Genomic DNA, 20,647 nt, shown 5'->3' with positions numbered 1-20,647 from the left:
GCGAGCAAGTTCTTGAGAGAACTTGCTACCGTAGGGGCTTAATAAATCTAGCCCTATGTTTACCTTATCTCCCTTAATTGGAGTCAATGATGGCTAGCTGTAAATGTGTTTGTCCATCTTTCTAACCTATCACTGACTGGTATGTAGCTGGTTTAGACAATTATTAGCATTTTTTTTTACAGAAATCTAGTTGGCACAATTTACTTTTCTCAGTGTCTGTGGAATATTGGACAAGCACAACATTTTACACAATAGCAAGCAAAATAAATAATGCTTTTTGTTTTTACTACACACAATTAAAAATGTAATATTATAATTTCAGTAATTCAATGTGTCTAATGTCCCTTTAAGATACACCTAGATCCCAAGGTGCCAACTAGGGATGGTTAAAAGCTTCAGCAGATTTGTTAAAATAGCAAATGCTAAACCAATTTGTTTATATTAAACAGATAATAATTGGTTGAAAATTCAATATTTATTGGTAATAAACCAATGTTAAACTTCAGTATATGAAATGAAACTTATTGAAAATCAAATTTAATCATAAAATATTTAATATATTAGATTGAATACCACATTTAAAATATGTAAAATAAAATTGACATATTAATGTTAATATTCTATGTTTATGTGTGGCTATTTAAATTAAATCTTACATTTCACAGATAAAAACACTTTACAGAATAATTTGGTAATCTTACATTAGAGAAAAAAATATATTTATTGTGCATGTATTTGATTGCGTTAGAGAAAATGTAATTACAAAAAGAGATATACAATAATATACAAATTGTTACAACTTATATTAAACTTTATTTTTCTAAAGGGAAAACCATGTTACAACCCATATTCAATAAAATGTATTCAAAATGTTCATATATGATCACTCAGAGCATTTGATGTGTGTGGGTGGGTGTGTATGTTTGGGTTAAAACTTATTTTCCTTATACAGTGCATTTGTTTTTATACAATATTTTCTAATAATCAAAGTTTGATGTTTTTCTGTCAGGTGTTACTATGGGAGAGTAGATTACTAAGTTGTTGATACTTATACATGTAGAAAAAAGTTAAAATATAATTTAAATAAAAATATTTGCACTACAGGATGAGTATATGGAAATAACTGTAGATTTGAATATATATGTTTCTTTCTAATACAGTGTTTGATTCTGTGGGGCTTATTTATGATTGTGCGAGCGGAAATGTGGAGCATACGCTCTCTGCATTTATAATTGCACTCGCAGTTCTTGTGAACTGCTGGTGCAATACCGACCCCCTGCAGATTCGCGGGCAATCGGCCGCTACCAGGGGGTGTCAATCAACCCAACCGTATTTGATCGGGTTGATTTCTATCGATTTCTGTCCGCCGCCTCAGAGCAAGCAGACAGGTTATGGAGCAGGGTTCTTTAGAACATAGGGCTTGATAAATATGCCCCTATGTATAGATTTGACTTGCAACTTCATGCCTAGAAAAAATATATATATATATATATTTGAGAATGTTGAGCTGTAGACGGTAGTATCTGTAAACATAACATGCATAAACATTGATTGCACAAGAGCGGATGTTATTTCTTAGATACATCTGACAAAAGGATGGGGTCTGTATCAGTAGGCATACTTTACATTGTATGTATTGTGACATTCAAAAACTCTCCAGACTGTGACAACATGTGTGTCTTATATCTGCCTATTGTAAGCACACCAATGTCTTATCAGCCAATGTTTCTTTTGCAAGTTTGAACCTGACTTTACATTTTTGTGAGTAATAGATTTGGAACTAACTAAACTTTAGGTATTGTGGATCAATGACTTGTCACATTTATTTATATGAACTGTGCATATATATATATATATATATATATATATATATATATATATAGAGAGAGAGAGAGAGAGAGAGATACATATAGATATATAGAGGTAGAGGTAGAGATAGGAAGATTTATGAAGTTGCATCTACAGTTTTAGGCTCATATGAGCGAGCTTGCAACTACACATTTAAAGGGACAGTCTACACCAGAATTGTTATTGTTTTATAAGATAGATAATCCCTTTATTACCAATTCCCTAGTTTTGTAAAACCAAGACAGTTATATTATTATACATTTTACCTCTGTGATTACCTTGTAACTAAGCATCTTCTGACAGCCCCTTGATCACATGATATTTTATTTATTATCTATTGACTTTCATTTTAGCCAATTAGTGCAGTGTCTGCCACAAGCCACTGGCGTGATCACAATGTTATCTATATGACTCACATGAACTAGCTAATAAAAAAGCATGTGATAAGAGGTGGCCTTCAAGGGCTTAGAAATTATCATATGAGCCTACCTAGGTTTAGCTTTCAACTAAGATTACCAAGAGAACAAAGCACATTTGATGAAAAATGTAAATTGGAAAGTTGTTTAAAATTACATGCCCTATCTGAATCATACAAGTTTATTTTTGACTAGACTGTCCCTTTAAAATGATGTTAAACAGTAAATACATGCTAGACATAATCATGTATTCAGAGCAAAGATTAGCCTTAGAATAATATGTAGCTCTATTTTTAAAATATTGATGATGTATGTGTAAAAGTTTAGTTTCTATAAAGTACTCTAGATTCTATAAAGTAATGGGCACTTCCATGTTTGAAATAGTTTACTATTTATTTCTGTCTTCTGTGGATAACAATTAGGGAAATATATGTAAACTGAGTTTGTGTAAACAAGTTTGTGTTAAACCTTGTTTGTATTGGTCTATTTTATTGCTTGTTTTATATCTGTTCCTAATTGTTTGCAGCAGGACAGTGAGATAAGGTTAAAACTTAAGTTTCAACATGGCGACATCCATTACTTTACAGAAACTCATTAGATTTAAAAAAAAAAAAAAACAATTTCCAGAGTTAAATTACAGGGAAAGGGGACAAAATAAATAATTAAGGTATATTACAAAGTATTTTAACTATACATAGTTAAACATTTTATATAACAATTTCATACTGTTTAATGTCCCTTTAAGAAGCAGAAATTTCTTATTTAGTCTCTCCGCCACATCACAGGTGATAACGTAAATTGTCCCTTCTCTCACTTGTCTGGGGTGATGGAAAAGCCCTGCTCTGTGTAAGAGCAGATAGCGGCATTAAACAAAAGAGCTTGCGTCCAATTTAAAATTTGCCATACGATGCAGCAATGTAAATGATGACTTCAGACGGACAGGTTCTCTACTTGAGAACTTGTCCGCCGGCAATCTTGATACATTTTTCCCCATAATATCCTTACTATAGAATAGGGTTATTAATGCACAGTTTTCACAGTACAACTGTACTATAATAACTAGAGATATTCTCCTTATGCTATTTAAAATGAATTAATATGTGTGCGTTTCTATTGCGTGTGATAGTTTTTAGCATTAATTGTTATGGTGAATTGTGGAAACTCCTGTCCACTCTTTTGTTTTATCAGAAATATTGAGGAATGGCAAACTATTATATAACTATTATTATATAACAAAATGCCCACTTGTTTGTATTTATTTATTTAGGGGTAGATTACGTGTGGAGTGCAAATTAAGGCTTTCTCTTGAGTTTTTATTATGCTAGAATTAGGATTTTTGCGCTCGTCGGGTTGCGCTCGTATTATGAGTTCAAAGAAAACTGTTTTTGCTCTAACGCTAACCCGACGAGAACAAAAATCCGAAGTTAGAATATCATGTGCACGTTCATGTACTCTTCTGCCCCATAGAAGTCAATGGAGAAATAAAAGCGGAAAAAAATCCTAAAACCTAATACCCCACTTTCGAGCAAACACGATCGCATATTCTCATTCGTGCTAACCCGCCATGAAAATATGAATATGTCACATTTCAATGTTCTGCAAGTAACAGAATATGTTCTATTTATTCATAATTTAAATACATATTTCTATATATACCTGATGGTATTTTTGTAAAATATATATCTATACCTATATGTGATGTGAGTGATCCCACGCCCATCTTCAGCAATGGAAGGATAACCAAACAAAAGCAGGCGAAACACAGGAGTATATTCTAAAAGCCTTTTATGCAGAGAACATAAAGACAAGGGCCTTAACCCATGACATTTCGACGTTTCGCAGGATCCTTTTTCAAATGGAGGCCATGAAAGCATAGGGGCCTATCTATCAAGCTCCGAATGGAGCTTGATGGCCCGTGTTTCTGGCGAGCCTGCAGGCTCACCAGAAACAGCGTTTATGAAGCAGCGGTCACAAAAACCGCTGCTCCATAACCTGTCCGCCTGCTCTGATGAGGCGGACAGGAATCGCCGGAATTCAACCCGATTGAGTACGATCGGGTTGATTGACACCCCCTGCTGGCGGCCGATTGGCCACAAATCTGCAGGGGGCGGCGTTGCACCAGCAGTTCACAAGAGCTGCTGGTGCAATTCTGAATACGGAGAGCGTATTTCTCTCCGCATTCAGCGATGTCTGTCGGATCAGGTCAGACAGATATTTGTTAAATATGCCTCATAGTGAACACCACAGAACCCCAATCTTAAATACTATAACCAATTTATAAACACTTTATTGCTCAGGCTTAATCTAGCCCTTAATCTATTTATTTATTTTCAACATGATATATATGGGTGGAAAAATATGCACCTAATCAATATACTTACAAAATATGTAATACTATTATCATACTAATATATCCAAATATAAGATATTACTGTTTTATCTACACCTCACTTTTTGGACCACAAATCTCACAGATTAGTAAGGGTTATTACTATTTTTATTTGTCTGTCTCGTAAATTAGGGTCAACAGCAGATTCCAGCAGACTGTGGTTGTATTTTTCAGTCTCAATCTCTTTGTATTTCTTTCTCCCTACAGACTAATAAAAACAAATAAAGAATAAAATATTACTATATTATGTACTGCCTCCCTGTTCTAGAAAGAGTTCAATGGAATACTTAAATAAAGATTGTTTTGCTACAGTTGACAGCAAACCAATAGAGACACATAATTTCAGTGCAGCATATTTAGATGTTAGATTATTATTTTTAAAAATATTTCTTTATATGATGCATATACTAAATATATAACATACCAGTAGAGTTTTTTCAGAATACAGTAATGTGAATATTTTAAATATACTTATTTCCTGAGTATCTGATGTATCATATATGAGTACATTCAAACATTTTTTTACTAAAAAGTTATATTTCATGTACTGAAGTTTCATGTGGATAAAAATAATTTAATTTGCACTTCATTTGTTATTATGTACAGATTTGATCTATATTAGCAAAAATCCTTGATGCATGAAATGTCAGTACCACCTGTTTAATATATATTTTAATGTGTTAAGGTCAATATATATTTTTTCATAGTTGAAGAAAGTTTGTTTAAAGCATTATACGTTACATTAAATTGAAAATAAAAGTATTTATCATGAATATGACAGAACACAAAAACATAAATTAAATTGAAAATGGTTATGTTTAAACCCTTTTCTTTGATTTTAAAGATAACAGTGCAAGTTTGTGATAGGACATAGAACATAGGTTTGGATTTTGTATGTCGAACGCATATTTTTGTGAACATTAACCTTATTCTTTGCCTTTCTAATATTAGTATTTATTGTAACATTCTTTTTTTTTTCTTTTTTTTTCTCCCCCAAAGCTGTACCTCCAAGACTGAAGGAAATGAAAAGCCACAAAATACAAGAAGGCAAAAAATTAGTTCTTAAATGCGAGACAGTTTCAGAACAGTCCTCTCTCAAATTTAAGTGGTTCAAAGAAGAGAAAGAAATCAGTTCAAAAAACAAACAAGAAAACATCAAAATACGGAAAAAAACAACGTATGTTCTATTTAAGCTTTGTTAAAGTTTTCTGTTTTGAAGTAAAAAAAAACCAAAAAAACATCACTGGAAGCTATCAACCTAAAAAAAATGCTATGATAATTCACAATTCAAGTGTTACTTAAGTGTAATGAATTATCAAAGTGATAAGTAACAAAATTAGGTTAGATTTTTTTTTTTTATGTACAGCAACTGTTTGTTTTTCTTCAGATAAAAAACATATTTAAGAAATATTTTATGTACAAACTGAAACTTTTGGTTAGCCTATATGCATTAAAGGGATAGTAAACACAAAAAATGTTATTGTTGATTTACCATTCCCCAGTTTGGCATAACGAACACTGTTATAGAATATACTTTTTGCCTCTGTAATTACCTTGTATCTAAGCTTCTACTGACTGCCTTCTTATCTAAGATCTTTTGACAGACTTGCATTTAAGGCAATTAGTGCTGACTCTTAAATAACTTCACGTGCATGAGCACAATGTTATCTATATGAAACACATTAACTAAAGCCCTCTAGCTGTGAAAAACTGTCAAATGCAGAGGCCGCCTTCAAGGTCTTAGAAATTAGCATATGAGCCTACCTAGATTTAGCTTTCAACTAAGAATAACAATAGAACAAAGTAAATTAGAAAGTTGTTTAAAATGACATGCCCTATCTGAATCATGAAAGTTTATTTTGGACCTTACTATCCCTTTAATCAGCTAATCAGCTGAAGGTAATTAAAACAAATTCATATTATTATTATTAGTAGGGGTACACGAATCACACTAATTCATGTAAAAAAAAGAGGCAGCAAATTTTAGAAACATACATTTTATTTGAGAACAGTTTAGCTTGCTCTGCAGTGTTCTGGGTGGGAAGGAGAGTCTCATACATTACAGTATAAGGTGTAAAAAAAATCACAAAGAGTTTGTGTGATATCTCTTCATTCTGTTGAGTTTTTGTTCTTTGGGCTCTTAGAAAGAATTTCTCTAAACTCTGATGATTTGTAAAAAATATACACAAGATACATATTTCTTATGTTTATGCACAGTGAGATAAAAACTCAGAAACACAATCTTGCGAGTTTAAAGGGACATAAAACAAGTTGGGAAATATACAAAATATAATATGTACTTTAATTACTTTACCTGCAAATTTATACTGCAGTGCCTCGCCATTAACCCTTTCTTTTTAGTTTCTGAATTGTAAAGCTCTAACTCCCCCCCACACATTTCCTTCTATGGCTGTATCTATATCTATTATTGTTTTGATAGAATAAAAAAGTCCATAGGGATTATCTGCTGGAGCATGCCTATAAGCTGTGAACTCAGTTGAAATACAATGCCTGTGTCTAAATACTGATAAGGGGGGTGGAGTTGACTGCTCCAGGCAGCTTAGCTATGTAATACATTTTGCTTATTTTTAAACATTTTTTTTTATGCAAACTATTTTTAATTAATTAGCCCTTTTAGGATATGCACAGATCTCAACCTGTTTTATGTCACTTTAAGTTCCAATATATTTACACTGTGTCAGGGATTCCAGATGCATGCTCTCTATAAGGTGTACCCCGATACAGACACAGATAACAGGAATCGCAGTCACATGATTATCTCTCTCGCTATATATATATATATATATATATATATATATATATATATATATATATATAAAAATATATATAAATATATATATAATAAGATATTTATGGCCGCAATGATGTTTGAAATCTGCTGAAATGTATAAGATAAAGAGATAGAAACAAACATGCAGATTCAGATTTTCATTCAAAAGGACATTTTACTTTTTTGCATGGAAAAGTTTGTGTATTAGTTGTTGAAAGTAACAGGAAATTCATGTGTTTTTTTTATAAAGAAACTCACTGGCTTACAAGGACAGTTCCCACGTCCCTATTGGTAGATATAGATAAGCATCATATCATAAAAACATACAATTTTACATTGTATAAGATCACTCCTAAGTGCTGATAGAATTTAGGGTAACATGTCCCTTTAAATATTTATATAAACTTACAGTTAAGAACTTTTACTTCCAATCAATAACTAGTTGTCATTTACTGTATGGCCTTTATTTTATAATAATGTATATGCATATACAATGCACCTATTAGTAATACCTGCAGACATAATGTCATTAGCTTTCATATTGCTGATTTGATGACATCAATCCACAAAGCTCAAAATTCAATACAAACTTGTTTTGTTAGCGCAGGAGAAAACATCCAACATAGCATTATTTTATTACTGATTTATTTGTCTCTCTCCACAAAGTCCAATACTGAAATTCCTTTACTAAGTATAAATGCACATATCATGCAGAAATGACTTAAAGGGACAGTCTACACCAGAATTGTTATTGTTTTAAAAGATAGATAATCCGTTGTCTACCCATTCCCTAGTTTTGCATAACCAACACAGTTATATTTATATATTTTTTACCTCTGTGATTATCTTGTATCTAAGCCTCTGCAGACTGCCCCTTTATTTGTTCTTTTGACAGACTTGCAGTTTAGCCAATCAGTGATGGCTTCCAGGTAACTTCACGTGCACGAGCACAGTGTTATCTATATGAAAAACATGAACTAACACCCTCTAGTGGTGAAAAACCTGTTAAAATGCATTCTTAAGAGGCGGCCTTCAAGGTCTAAGAAATTAGCATATGAACCTCCTAAGTTAAGCTTTCAACTAAGAATACCAAGAGAGCAAAGAAAAATTGGTGATAAAAGTAAATTGGAAAATTGTTTAAAATTACATGCCCTATCTGAATCATGAAAGTTTTTTTTGGACTAGACTGTCCCTTTAAGAAAAATCACAACTAATGAGTTTACATTAACAAATATAATTGAGACGAGCACTAAACTTCTACATTTAAAGTGAATGGCAATTTAGATGAATCGGTGCCCGTTTTTTAATAATCCTATTAAAAACAAGGGCACATTAATTCATCAATATTTACATTTCACTTGTTTTCTTCAAATACTTACCTTTTAATCCTGACAGCCGCTGCAGCGTTTCCTCAGCTCGTCGCAAGCCCTCTTCGCAGGTCCAAAATGACGAATTCGGCTTCCTCCAATTGGAAGAAGCCGGATTCGTAATTTCTGACGTATGAAGAGGCTTCCGACGGCCGGGGGAATCGCTGGAGCGGCTGTGAAGATTAAAAGGTAATTTTTTCTTTCTTTCATTCATACAGTAACTTCAAAATCTTCCCCCTTCTATGAATTAGATGCACATGTTGGTATTATTGACCACTAGGTGGCAGTGTGAGATGGTATTGTATTCTTGCAACTTTAGTTTTTCTTATGGGTATATGTTATTAATACCCACCCAAGCCACTAGCCAATAGTCTCTAAAGAAGTTCTTACAAACAAAACACGTAAGACTCAGTTCTCTAGGGCATTATTTTAGCTTGCTCCAATAAAAGCTAATTGTTATCCTATTATCTTTTTACCTAAACGTTTCTTTTTAATATAATTTGTAAACCTTAAATGACCCACTGTGGAGCTCCCAATTAAACCATAGTTTGTTAGAACTCCCTGAATCAACCGCTTTGTACAATTGTCCTTTCTTTTTCTGTCATTCATGTCTTGGTTTCTCCTATAATGACTTTAGACAGCCACACCCCAACCAGGAATGGCCAAACACCACCTAAAATTTCTTAGACAACCTATGTTGTGCCCTATGATTACTTATTTCCACCTGAGCCTCAACCTCACTTTCACCTAATTGCAGGTTAAAAAACTCAATTGCCTACTGACCCAATTTTCTTGGTACAGTCCAAAATATGGCATCCTTCCATTGTATAATTGTTCTAGGATTGTAAAAATCTTCCCTTTTGAGGGGGGACTTTTCTCTGTGAATTAGCCATGAGATCTTTGTTGGTCTTATGTGTATATTTATTTGTATTTTGTGACATTTGAGCATCCTGCATTTTATGTAAATAAAACCCATCAAAATAATCAAATAATATATTTAGTTACGTAAACTGGCATCTCTGAATTCCCAGCAGTTTACAGATTAGATTGAACAATATAATATTTAATTTTTTATGCATATTTCAATGCAGCTCACTTTGCATGTATGCTTTGAATTAATAGTATTAAATGGAATGTGAAAGTAAAAATATCCTTTGTTGAAAAGCATACTTAGGTAGAGTCAGAAGCATCAATGCAGTACTAGGACCTAGCTGGTGATTGGTGGCTACACACATGTGCGTCTTGTCATTGGCTCAATAAATGTGTTCAGCTAGCTCCCAGTAGGGAATTGCTGCTGCTGCTCTGGAGATAACATCAACTATGTGCTGGGGTTAAATCCATGGTTGTATGCAATATACAGAAATAATAAAATGCCTAACACAGAGGAATTTTTATAAACTTTTATGTCCCTTTAAAAAGATATTACAGTCAATTCCAAAATCTTTATTGTTTAAAAAGATAGATAATCCCTTTTTTACCCATTAATTCAGTTATGCACAACCAACATTGTTATATTAATATACTTTTAACCTCTGTATTACCTTGTATCTAAGCATCTTCTGACAGCCCCCTGATCACATGGCTATTTATTTATAACCTATTGACTTGCATTTTAGCCAATTAGTGCTGTGTCCTGCACAACTCTACGGGAGTGAGCACAATGTTATCTATATGACCCACATAAACTAGCAGTCTCCTGTTGTGAAAAGCAAATAGAAAAGTATGTGATAAGAGGTTGTCTATAGTGGCTTAGAAACAGGCAGAAATGTAGAGGTTAAAATATTATAAAGTATATTCATATAACAATGTTGGTTGTGCAGTGCTGGGGAATGGGTAGTAAAGGTGTTATCTATCTTTTTAAACAATAACAATTTTGGTGTTGACTGTCCATTTAAAATTAAATTATTCACACAATGTTAAATTATTTGCAGTGAAAACATTTGCAATATGCTTTCATTGTTTTATCTGCTTTTCCCTTACCGTTGAAATGTTTTTTGAAATATGTTTGATTTTTAACAGCACCCAGAGTCTAGAGTGGATCTTGTAGTATTTATAACCCTAACCTTGCAACAATGTAAACAGTACAAGGGGTCAATTTATTAAAGTCTGGCGGACATGATACGCTGTAGCGTATCATGTCCGCCAGACATCGCTGAATGGGGACAGCATGTGCTGTCCGTATTCAGCATTGCACAAGAAGTTCTGGTGAACTGCTTGTGCAATACTGCCCCCTGCAGATTTGCGGGCCAATCGGCCTCTAGTAGGGGGTGTCAATCAGCCTGATCGTATAGGATTGGGCGGATTGCTGTACGCAGCCTTAGAGGTGGCATATGAGTTAAGGAGCAGTGGTCTATAGACCGCTGCTTCTTAACTCCTGTTTCCGGCGAGCCTAAAGGATCGCGCGGAAACCGTGTGAATTGACCCCCAAGAGCTTAATTAAATGATTCATTAAAAGGGTAATATTCTTACAATACAATACAAAATGCGCTACTAAAATTGCATTTTATTTTTATTTTTTTAAATGTTGTATACTTTGAAACGCAGTGATGTATTGCTGATATGTTCTTTGCATGAATAAAACAACATTAATTTAAATTGATTTATTATTAAAATATTGATGTGGGAGTTCTATATATCAATTAATGTTTTTATTTTTATTCCCACAGAAAATCATCAGAACTTCACATTAGCAAAGCATCCAATGCAGATGCTGGAGAATATAAATGTACAGTTTCTAACCAGTTTGGAAATGACAGCATGAGAGCCAATGTCACCATATTGCCCAGTAAGAATTTTTATTTATATTCAAAAATTTCATTTATGATATCTATGTTTGTTAATGATATGTAACAATTGCAGATGTCAGTTGTGACAGCTTTTAAGAGGCATGAAACACAATTTTTTTCTTTCATGCTTCAGATAGAACATGCAATTTTAAATAAGTTTCCAAATTTATTTCTATCTAATTTGTTTTGTTCTCTTTGCATCCTGTTTTGAAAAGTATATCTATGTAGGCTCAGAAGCTGCTGATTGGTGGCTGCACATATGTCTCTTGTCATTGGCTTTCAGCTAGCTCCCTGTACTTCACAAAATGATACCAAGAGAGTTAAGCCAATTAAATCTTAGTCAATTGGAAAGTGGTTTAAAATTGTATGATCTATCTGAATCATGTCCCTTTAATGTTAGAAAAACAAACAAAAAAAATCAATGTTTTGAATGGTAAGAACCAATATCTTAAAGGAACAGGATACCGCAAAATTGAATTTCATGATTTGGATAGAACATATAATTTTAAATAACTTTCCAATTTACTTCTATTATCAAATTTGCTTAATTATCTTGTTATTCTTAGCTGAAGGAACAGTAATGTACTACTGACAGCTAGCTGAACACATGTTAGCCAATCACAAGAGGCACATGTGCGCAGGCACCAATCAGCAGCTAGCTCCAACTAGTATAGGATATGTGCGTATTCTTTTTCAACAAGGGTTACCAAGAGAAAGAAGCATGTTTATAAATAGAAGTACATTTAAAAGTGTCTTAAAATTACATGCTCTATCTGAATCAAGCAAATTTAATCTTGACTTTCCTATTCCTTTAAGGGCATATTAGCATATATCCCTTTAAAACTAAAAAATAATAATAAGAAGAAACATTTGCTTTGCTCTTTACTATTTTGCTGCCTAGATGATTTTCACAGGGTTACCCTGGTCCAATTGATTAGGCTAAATTTGCACATTTACAATAAATTTCTGCTAGGTAAATCCCACTAACTGTATAATATATTATAAAAATATAACAACTATTAATTTTGCTGAGAAACCATGGAAATCTGGATTTAAGCAAAAGTAAATAGCAATCTCCTTGTATTGAAACAGTGACCATATAATGTGTTGGCATTTGATTCAGTTGTATTTTCCTTCCTGCCAAATTATGATGTTTTTGTTTGAATCAATTTCACTTCTGCTTGCAATTTTACAAGGACCTGTATATAAGTAAATACTGGAAATGTCTATGTTTATTCAGGTGCTAATATCTTTTAGGATATTTATGGTCTTTGAAAGTATGAAAGAGAATAGAGAATTCACAAATCTGTATTTAAAGGGACAGGGAACCTCAGCATTTTATTTCATGATTTGGATAGAACATACAATTTTAAACACATTTCCAATTTACTTCTATTATCAAATGCGCTTCATTATCTTGTTATCCTTTGCTGAAGGAACAGCATTGCACCACATCCAGATAGCCAATCACAAAAGACAAATGTATGCAGGCACCAATCAGCAGCTAGCTTCTAGTAGTGTAGGATATGTGCATATTCTTTTTTTAAATAAGAGATACCAAGAGAACGAAGCACATTTGAAAATAGAAGTGAATTTAAAAGTGTCTTAAATTTGCATGCTCTATCTGAATCATGCAAGTTTAATTTTGACTTTCCTATCCCTTTAATGGAAACTTTTGCATTTCGTCAATTTGTTATTGCTGAATAAGGGAAGCATGTATAGCCCATAAAATGATGAGCTTGGTTTTGTCAAAGATTTTTAGTGTCCTTAAAAACAAAAATCATTATAAAAAAATAACATTTTGCTCCATTCAGAGTGAGCTGTCTAGGGTTATGGGGTTAATATTATACATTTGGCAAAACACATAGACCCAGATCCAGTGCTTATGACCATTAAACCACAGCATAGAGACAGTACTGTCAGCGTTCAGTTGACACTCTTAAAGGGACACTAAACCCAAAAAAGTTCTTTCATGATTCAACAAGAGAATACAATTTTAAACAACATTCCAATTTACTTCTATTATCTATTTTGCTTCATTCTTTAGATATCGTTTGTTGAAAAAATATCAATGCACAGGGGTGAGCCAATCACACAAGGCATCTATGTGCAGCAACCAATCAGCAGCTACTGATCCTATCTAGATATGCTTTTCAACAAAGTATATCAAGAGAATGAAGCAAATTAGATAATAGAAGTAAATTAGAAAGCTGTTTAAATTTGCATGCTCTTTCTAAATCATGAAAGAAATTTTTTTTTGGGTTTCATGTCCCTTTAAGTTTCACAAAACTAACATTGCGAACATTGCGAAAGTTCGAAGCAATAATGACAGCTGTTGCTTTTAATGAGAACCAGTATAACATAATATCAACAGTCCCTTTTTGGTAGTGAAAAGTTAAAACTGAAGTTTAAAATCTTTTAGTGGTCAAACATAGCTCCTTTCTATGAGAGTCGGGTTTGCAGTAATATTATACACATAGGGGCCGATTTATCAAAACGTCAATCTCGGTGCATTCGCTGGAGTCAATACACTCGGTAGACATTGCTGCTGCAAATCCACATACGATGCCCTTATTTGTTAAAAAGTCTCTCAAAAACACGCATGTCAAGTACGGAGCGATGAGTATCGGACTGTTGATAAATGAGAGTCATCAATGTTGTGGATATTCTGTTTTTTCCAACTTTATTTATACCATTACATTACTGTCCATGAACAAGCACATTTCTCTAAAGCTAATCTTTAATTTTTCATCTGTTAATGTCCAAGAAATAGCTAGATTTATACTTGAACAAACAATAATATCTCATTGTTTTATTTATGTTATACATAAAATCTGATATATGATATTTTCACATAAATTAATGTGTATTTGTATTTCTAGAAATCATGATATGACTATCTCATGTTTTTTTCTTTTTTTTAAAATGATTATTAATGCTATAATTTGTAAATATATCTTTGCACATACTTGTATATATATATTTGTGTTATGTCAGAAATCTTTTCCAAACATATTTACATTCCCATTGATTTCTATAGCATTCGCGGCCTCAAGGGGGACGGTTTGAACGATAGGTACTCTGAGGCAGAAAAGATGCAAACGTACCTGTTGGATGTTTGATAAATTGGGAAGAGGGTCAAATAGAGTTGAATGTGAATTCGAAACATCTGGAATGACGGACGCATCGATCTGTGCTAGATTGAGATCGCAGGAGCGTACATTACATCATACATTTCAACATTCGACGATGTTGATACTCTGTTAATTGCGGCTCATTCAATTTGCGTTGAATATGACGTGAGATTCAAGCGGATTCCATCGTATTATCAGTTGAAGCTTTGATAAATCGGCCCCATTGTGCTCAAAATTTGTGCACGCTCCTGAGAATACCTCAGTATGCTCTCATGGAAAGAAGTTTTAACAAAGGATACCAAAAGAAATAGTAAAGATGGTCTGAATAAAGTGTAATTTTGACTTACCATTTAAGAAAAACAGCAAAAAAACTGTAAATCAAACTCTCTTGAGACATATGAAGTCACGAACTCCCGGTATCTGCAAGTTTTTATAAATAATAGCAATGAGGTCAAAAGTATCATTTTTTTTTATGTGAAGGCCATTCCAGTATAATTAAATTAGTAGTGAAAACTTTATTCAAGGGCATAACTAATTTTTTTAAACTGTATGACATATTAGTTCACATAAATTTAAATGAAAGAAGTGAACCTAGTTCTTTCTTCAGGAATGTGTCTATAACTTCATCCATAACAAAGTAAATTCATGCTTAGAGGTTCCATTTAACTACAAACATGCAGTGCATTCCAGAAAGGTCAAAGACACATTTTTATTTTTACCATCATGGCATGGAAGCAGTTAATTATGCGTGCAGAAACTCATTTTTCAGACAAGCACCAATTGTCATAGACTGAAGATAGATTTATCAAGATTTCAAAGAAACAGTTGTATTTTATCTAAAATAAAAGGGGGAGATTGTGAAATATACGAGAAGCAATCTAGTCAAAATATTTTGATACCTGCTCCAAATAAGCGTAAGCTTTTTTTATGCAATCTTCAAAAATAACTAATGCCATTTACTTGCATGGAACAAACATATGATATGTACAGACATGAATGAAGGCACATTCAGAAATATGGGAGTCAAGACCTTTTTTATTCATTAAATATAATAGTAGAAAAAATACACACTATAATTAATTAGAACATGTAATTTAAAAAGGACATAACTCCCAACATTTTTATTTTATGATTCAGATAGAGCATATGATTTAAAAAAAAAGTTAAGAAGCAGATCCTTAAAGGGATATGAAACCCAAAAATATTTTCTTTCATGATTCAGATAGAGCATGCAATTTTAAACAACTTTCTAATTTACTCCTATTATCAATTTTTCTTTGTTATTTTGGTATTCTTTGTTGAATGAACAGCGATGCACTCACTACTGGTTGCTGACTGAACAAATGGGTGAGCCAATGACAATCGGTATATATATCTAACCACCAATCAGCAGCTAGAACCTAGGGTCTTTGCTGCTCCTGAGCTTTCCTAGATTAACCTTTCAGCAAAGGATAGTTAGAGAAGAAAGCAAATTCAATAATAGAAGAAAACTGGAACGTTGTTTAAAATTGTATTCTAGATCTAAATCATGAAAGAAAAATTTTGTGTTTCATGTCCCTTTAACCTGTCCGCCACCTTTTCTGTGGTGAATGGAAATAATCCCTATCCGATTAAATCAGGATGATTGACAGCCCCTGCTAGCAGCTGATTGGCCGCCAGTGTGCAGGGGGCAGAATTGCACAAGCATTTCTGGTGAAATGTTTGTGCAATGTTAAATGCGGACAGCGTATGCTGTCTGCCCACAGGGATGTCCAGTAAAGCGAATCATGTCTGCTTGACCATTGAAAAATGGAGCCCTATGTGTTTAACTGGCCGGGACCCATAAAACTGCTGTTCTAAGGTTTACATTGTGGTTGACACAATCATCAGTGGTAGCTGCACAGTTGGGGTATGCGACTACTAAAGCTGATTAAGTTAGCATCAGTTCCTGCTTCAGATCAGCAGTTCTCTGAGGCTCCAGAGTTGCACTTTAATTATATCTTTAAACCCTTTGTGGGGGTTAAATACATAGCATTGCAGGGTCGCTAGGGTTAAAATTACATGCTCAAATTAATTAGAGCATCTAATTATTCCACTAAAATAGCCCTTTAATGGCATGCCCTTTCAGATTTTTTATTCATTGCAAATAGTTGTTGATATAAAAATAACCTTTTCTTTAAAATAGATTACCTAAACATTCCACCTATATTAACGACTTGTTTATAAATATATAGTACACAGAGTTAGATTTAAAACTGAATGCAGTCATTTCAAAGTAATGTGAAATTTAAAATTGAATATCTCCATAAAGGGCTAGATTACAAGTGGAGCGCTATTTATCGCTCCTGCTCGCACGTTAACTTTGCTAGAAGTAAGCTTTTTGTGTGTGTCGGGTAGCGTTCAAATAAGTTGAAAGTAAAACGTTTTTGCTCACGTGCTAACCAAAAGCGTGCAAAAAGCTGAATTTATAATATTGTAATCGTGTTAACATAGTCCCCCATAAAAGTCAATGGAGCAAAAAAAAACATCCTACTAGGGCAAACCCGATCGCATATTGTCATGTGCACTAGCATGACATGAAAATATTAATATTTTACATTCCAATGTTCTTCAAATAGCAGAATATGTTCCATTTATTCATAAATATATATTTCTAAATATATCTGATGGTATTTTGGTACAATATATATCTATACGTATAAATATATCTATCTACTTATCTATCTATCTATCTATCTATCTATCTATCTATCTATAACTGTATGTATAAATATAAATATATATATATATATATATATATATATATATATATATATATATAATTATATTTAGGTATAGATATATACAGATATATATAGGAATATCTATTTATAAATATAATGAACGTATTCCCCTATGTGCAGAACATTGAAATGTGAAATATTTACAGTTAATACACACTATAACACTTCATTAAATATGAATATTGCATAAATATGATTTTTCATGTTTTCATCTACTTGACTACAAAGGACTCTATTGCACTTATATATGCATACATATGTATTTATGTGTTTTATATGTGCATATATGTCTGTAAATACATAAATTCACATATAAATACATATGTACACGCATAAATACATATATATTCATACATATACATATTTAGACATGTATATGATTGTATCTCCATTCTAAAGCCCTTTGCATGCCTTTTTTTTTTCTAACACCTGAGACCTCATATGTTTGAGCCCTTACAACTTTTTTGTGCAGTTTTTTAAAATAATTATTTTTAGATAGCGTTATTGTGAGTGTAACTATACTTTGCAATATATTTTTGATGTGTTTTGTGACAATTATTTGTTTCGGAAAACAGTTAACCAGAGCTCTGAGGATGCGGTAATCATTCTAGTGTAAATGGCAATTGCGCTCACACATTAGTTTTCAACTTGTAATGCAAAAGCTAAACCCAACGTGCGCAAACACCCAAGATAAACCCCTTTTTTCCCTTGCGTCTAATTGTTAGCACGCCACTCGTAATCTGGTCCATAATGTTTAATTATGCATAGTGAAACATTTTCTGACCTTCTATTGCCTGCCATGACTGAAATGTCTTTTTAGATAAATATACCTTTGTGGCAGTATATGAGTGGTTTATCAAGGACAAAATCTAAAAAGGGTCACAAGCTTACTGAACTGATTCGAGGTGTCAACCTTTGGTTTTACACCTTATCTATAGATGCAACTCTATTGTGAGTATCATTCTATTGATTGGAGTGAACGTTACATTGCAAAGCCTTGTGATACTCTATGTGGTGCCTTCATTGTTTTTGTGTTACGGATCATCTTTGTTAAGGACTGTTGCCTAAGTCCATGAGGCGATATACAGCCTAAGCATCCAAGATTTCCCCTAGAAATATGCTGATTAACTGTTTTGGGACTTATTTTTTGTTGTGTTTCTATAACATTGATTCAGTTTCTCATATATTGTCTGTTAAATAGATTATATACAGGTTTAGAGTGCCCCATGTCTATTGTTATTCTTTTTGGAATTACATGTTTTTTAGATTTGAGATCATTCCTCATTTTGCAGAACGACGAGTAGGTATTCATATTCTAAAATGATCCCAAGGTTTTTACTGTTATAAAGTATGTGGATAGCAATGGTGTTAATAATAATAATAATAATATATAATAATACTAATAATAAAAAGAGAACCTAACCAATTACATTTTTGCAAATTCAAAGCAGTGATTTGATGATTATGGAAATATTTTGAGTAATTTTCAGAAAGAGTTGTTTTACACAATGGGGGATATTTATCAAAGGTCTGTCTGACCTGATCCGACAGTGCGGATCAGATACGACAGACCTCGCTGAATGCGGAGAGCAATGCACTCTCCGTATTCAGCATTGGACCAGCAATGCACCATTCGGAGCTTGATAAATGGGCCTCAATAAGTGGTTTATTCATGGTTTGGATTTCCAGTAGTGGTGGTTAGGACATAAGTGAAAAATGCCGGATTATACATAAGGCTATCCTAGGAATGAATTAAGCATACGCTTTGGTGTAAATTGGTCATGCAAGTCTATATTTCTGTGTTGCTATGATTAAAAAATAAAACTATATGAGGCTCAAAGGTATCTCAGAATACCTAAAACATGGATGGCCATGCACAGTTTGGATTGTAGGCAACCATGCTCTAGTTCTGCTAGAAGGCTACTATGATAGTGGATAAAAGTACAAAAACTGCAAACACAGACTTCTTCATACATACCAATAGGGACTTTTAAACTATTGCCTTTAAACATTTTTTTTAGCCAATTCAAATGTATAAGAACTATTTAATCATTTCCAATGTTGTTATAAGCATTTGCACAAAGAGAGGGGCATGTAAAAAGAATATTGATTTGTCTTTTCTGTATGTCTGTGTGAAAAAAGATTTCCTTTCCTGATTCAATGAAGCAAGTGAACAAATCTCCAGTAATTGAAACTCTTCCTGCAATCATTAATAAAAAGCTGCCGAGGTCGGCGTTAAGCACCTATAAGCAGATAGGGAAAGGAAGTCATTTTTCTTAAGCTCAAGGGGCAAAAGTGACCTTAGAGAAATCCGTGACAAGTTACAGCTCTATCCTTCATTTCATAAAGGAACCATAGGATCCTGTTCATTTTGGATGCGGCAGAATGACTGAACATGTTAGGCATAGACTTGAAGGTTTATCACCTTGGTAATTGAGTGTAGACATCAAGAAGACAAAATTAATTATGTAATTGCCGAGCTAACAAATGAAACTTGTTCCAATTAGCCATCTCATTAGGAACAGAGCCATAGCACTTTATTACTTCAAATATCCCTTTCAGTTCTGCTTTGAGAAAAAGCATATATCAAACTATCTATCTATCTATCTATTTGTCTGTCTGTCTGTTTACACACACATATATACACACAAATACAAAAGATATCCTCATTGGCTAATGGATTTTAAAAGGAGTAAATAAGTACTTTCCCAACATTATTTCTAACAAAAAAACCTTTAAAAGGTACATTAAATACTAACTAAATACTACACAACAATGTATGAGAAAGAAAAAGACTATTTATATATACATTTTAATACATTAACCCTTTGAGTGCTAAGCACTTTCCCACCTGGATGCTAAGGTGATTGAAGTTTTTTTTTTTTACTTTTATATATTTTTTTTGAGATCCCCAAAACTTACATCATTGGAAAGGTTAGGCAGTTACCTTTCCAATGGTGCGTCTTGGGGGTCTGTAGCTGCTTAGATGCCTGAGATACAGGCGTCTAAGCAGCATGCCCCCTTTCCCTATACTTTGTATTGTCAGTTTGTTAATAAAGTTGCATGGTGACATCATCACGTCATTGCGCGTGACGTCACCACGCAAAACGGGAAGCCCCGGCGATGCCTGTCACTATGCAGGTCTGATCGCCGG

At 33.2% G+C, this 20,647-nt stretch overlaps 1 protein-coding gene across 1 annotated transcript in view; it reads left to right on the top strand.

The window, feature by feature from the left end:
• NRG1 (neuregulin 1) overlaps positions 1-20,647 on the top strand; it is a 168,745-nt gene that overhangs the window by 47,154 nt on the left and 100,944 nt on the right. The window contains exons 2-3 of the mRNA XM_053703221.1: positions 5,653-5,830; positions 11,478-11,596. Of these exons, the coding sequence (XP_053559196.1) occupies positions 5,653-5,830; positions 11,478-11,596 (297 nt within the window). The remainder of the gene's footprint in view (positions 1-5,652; positions 5,831-11,477; positions 11,597-20,647) is intronic.

Source organism: Bombina bombina, chromosome 2 (genome assembly GCF_027579735.1).
Source record: "Bombina bombina isolate aBomBom1 chromosome 2, aBomBom1.pri, whole genome shotgun sequence".
In the NCBI taxonomy this organism is placed as follows: domain Eukaryota; kingdom Metazoa; phylum Chordata; class Amphibia; order Anura; family Bombinatoridae; genus Bombina; species Bombina bombina.
Note: the sequence above shows the minus strand (reverse complement) of the source record. Positions and strands in the feature narration are given on the sequence as shown.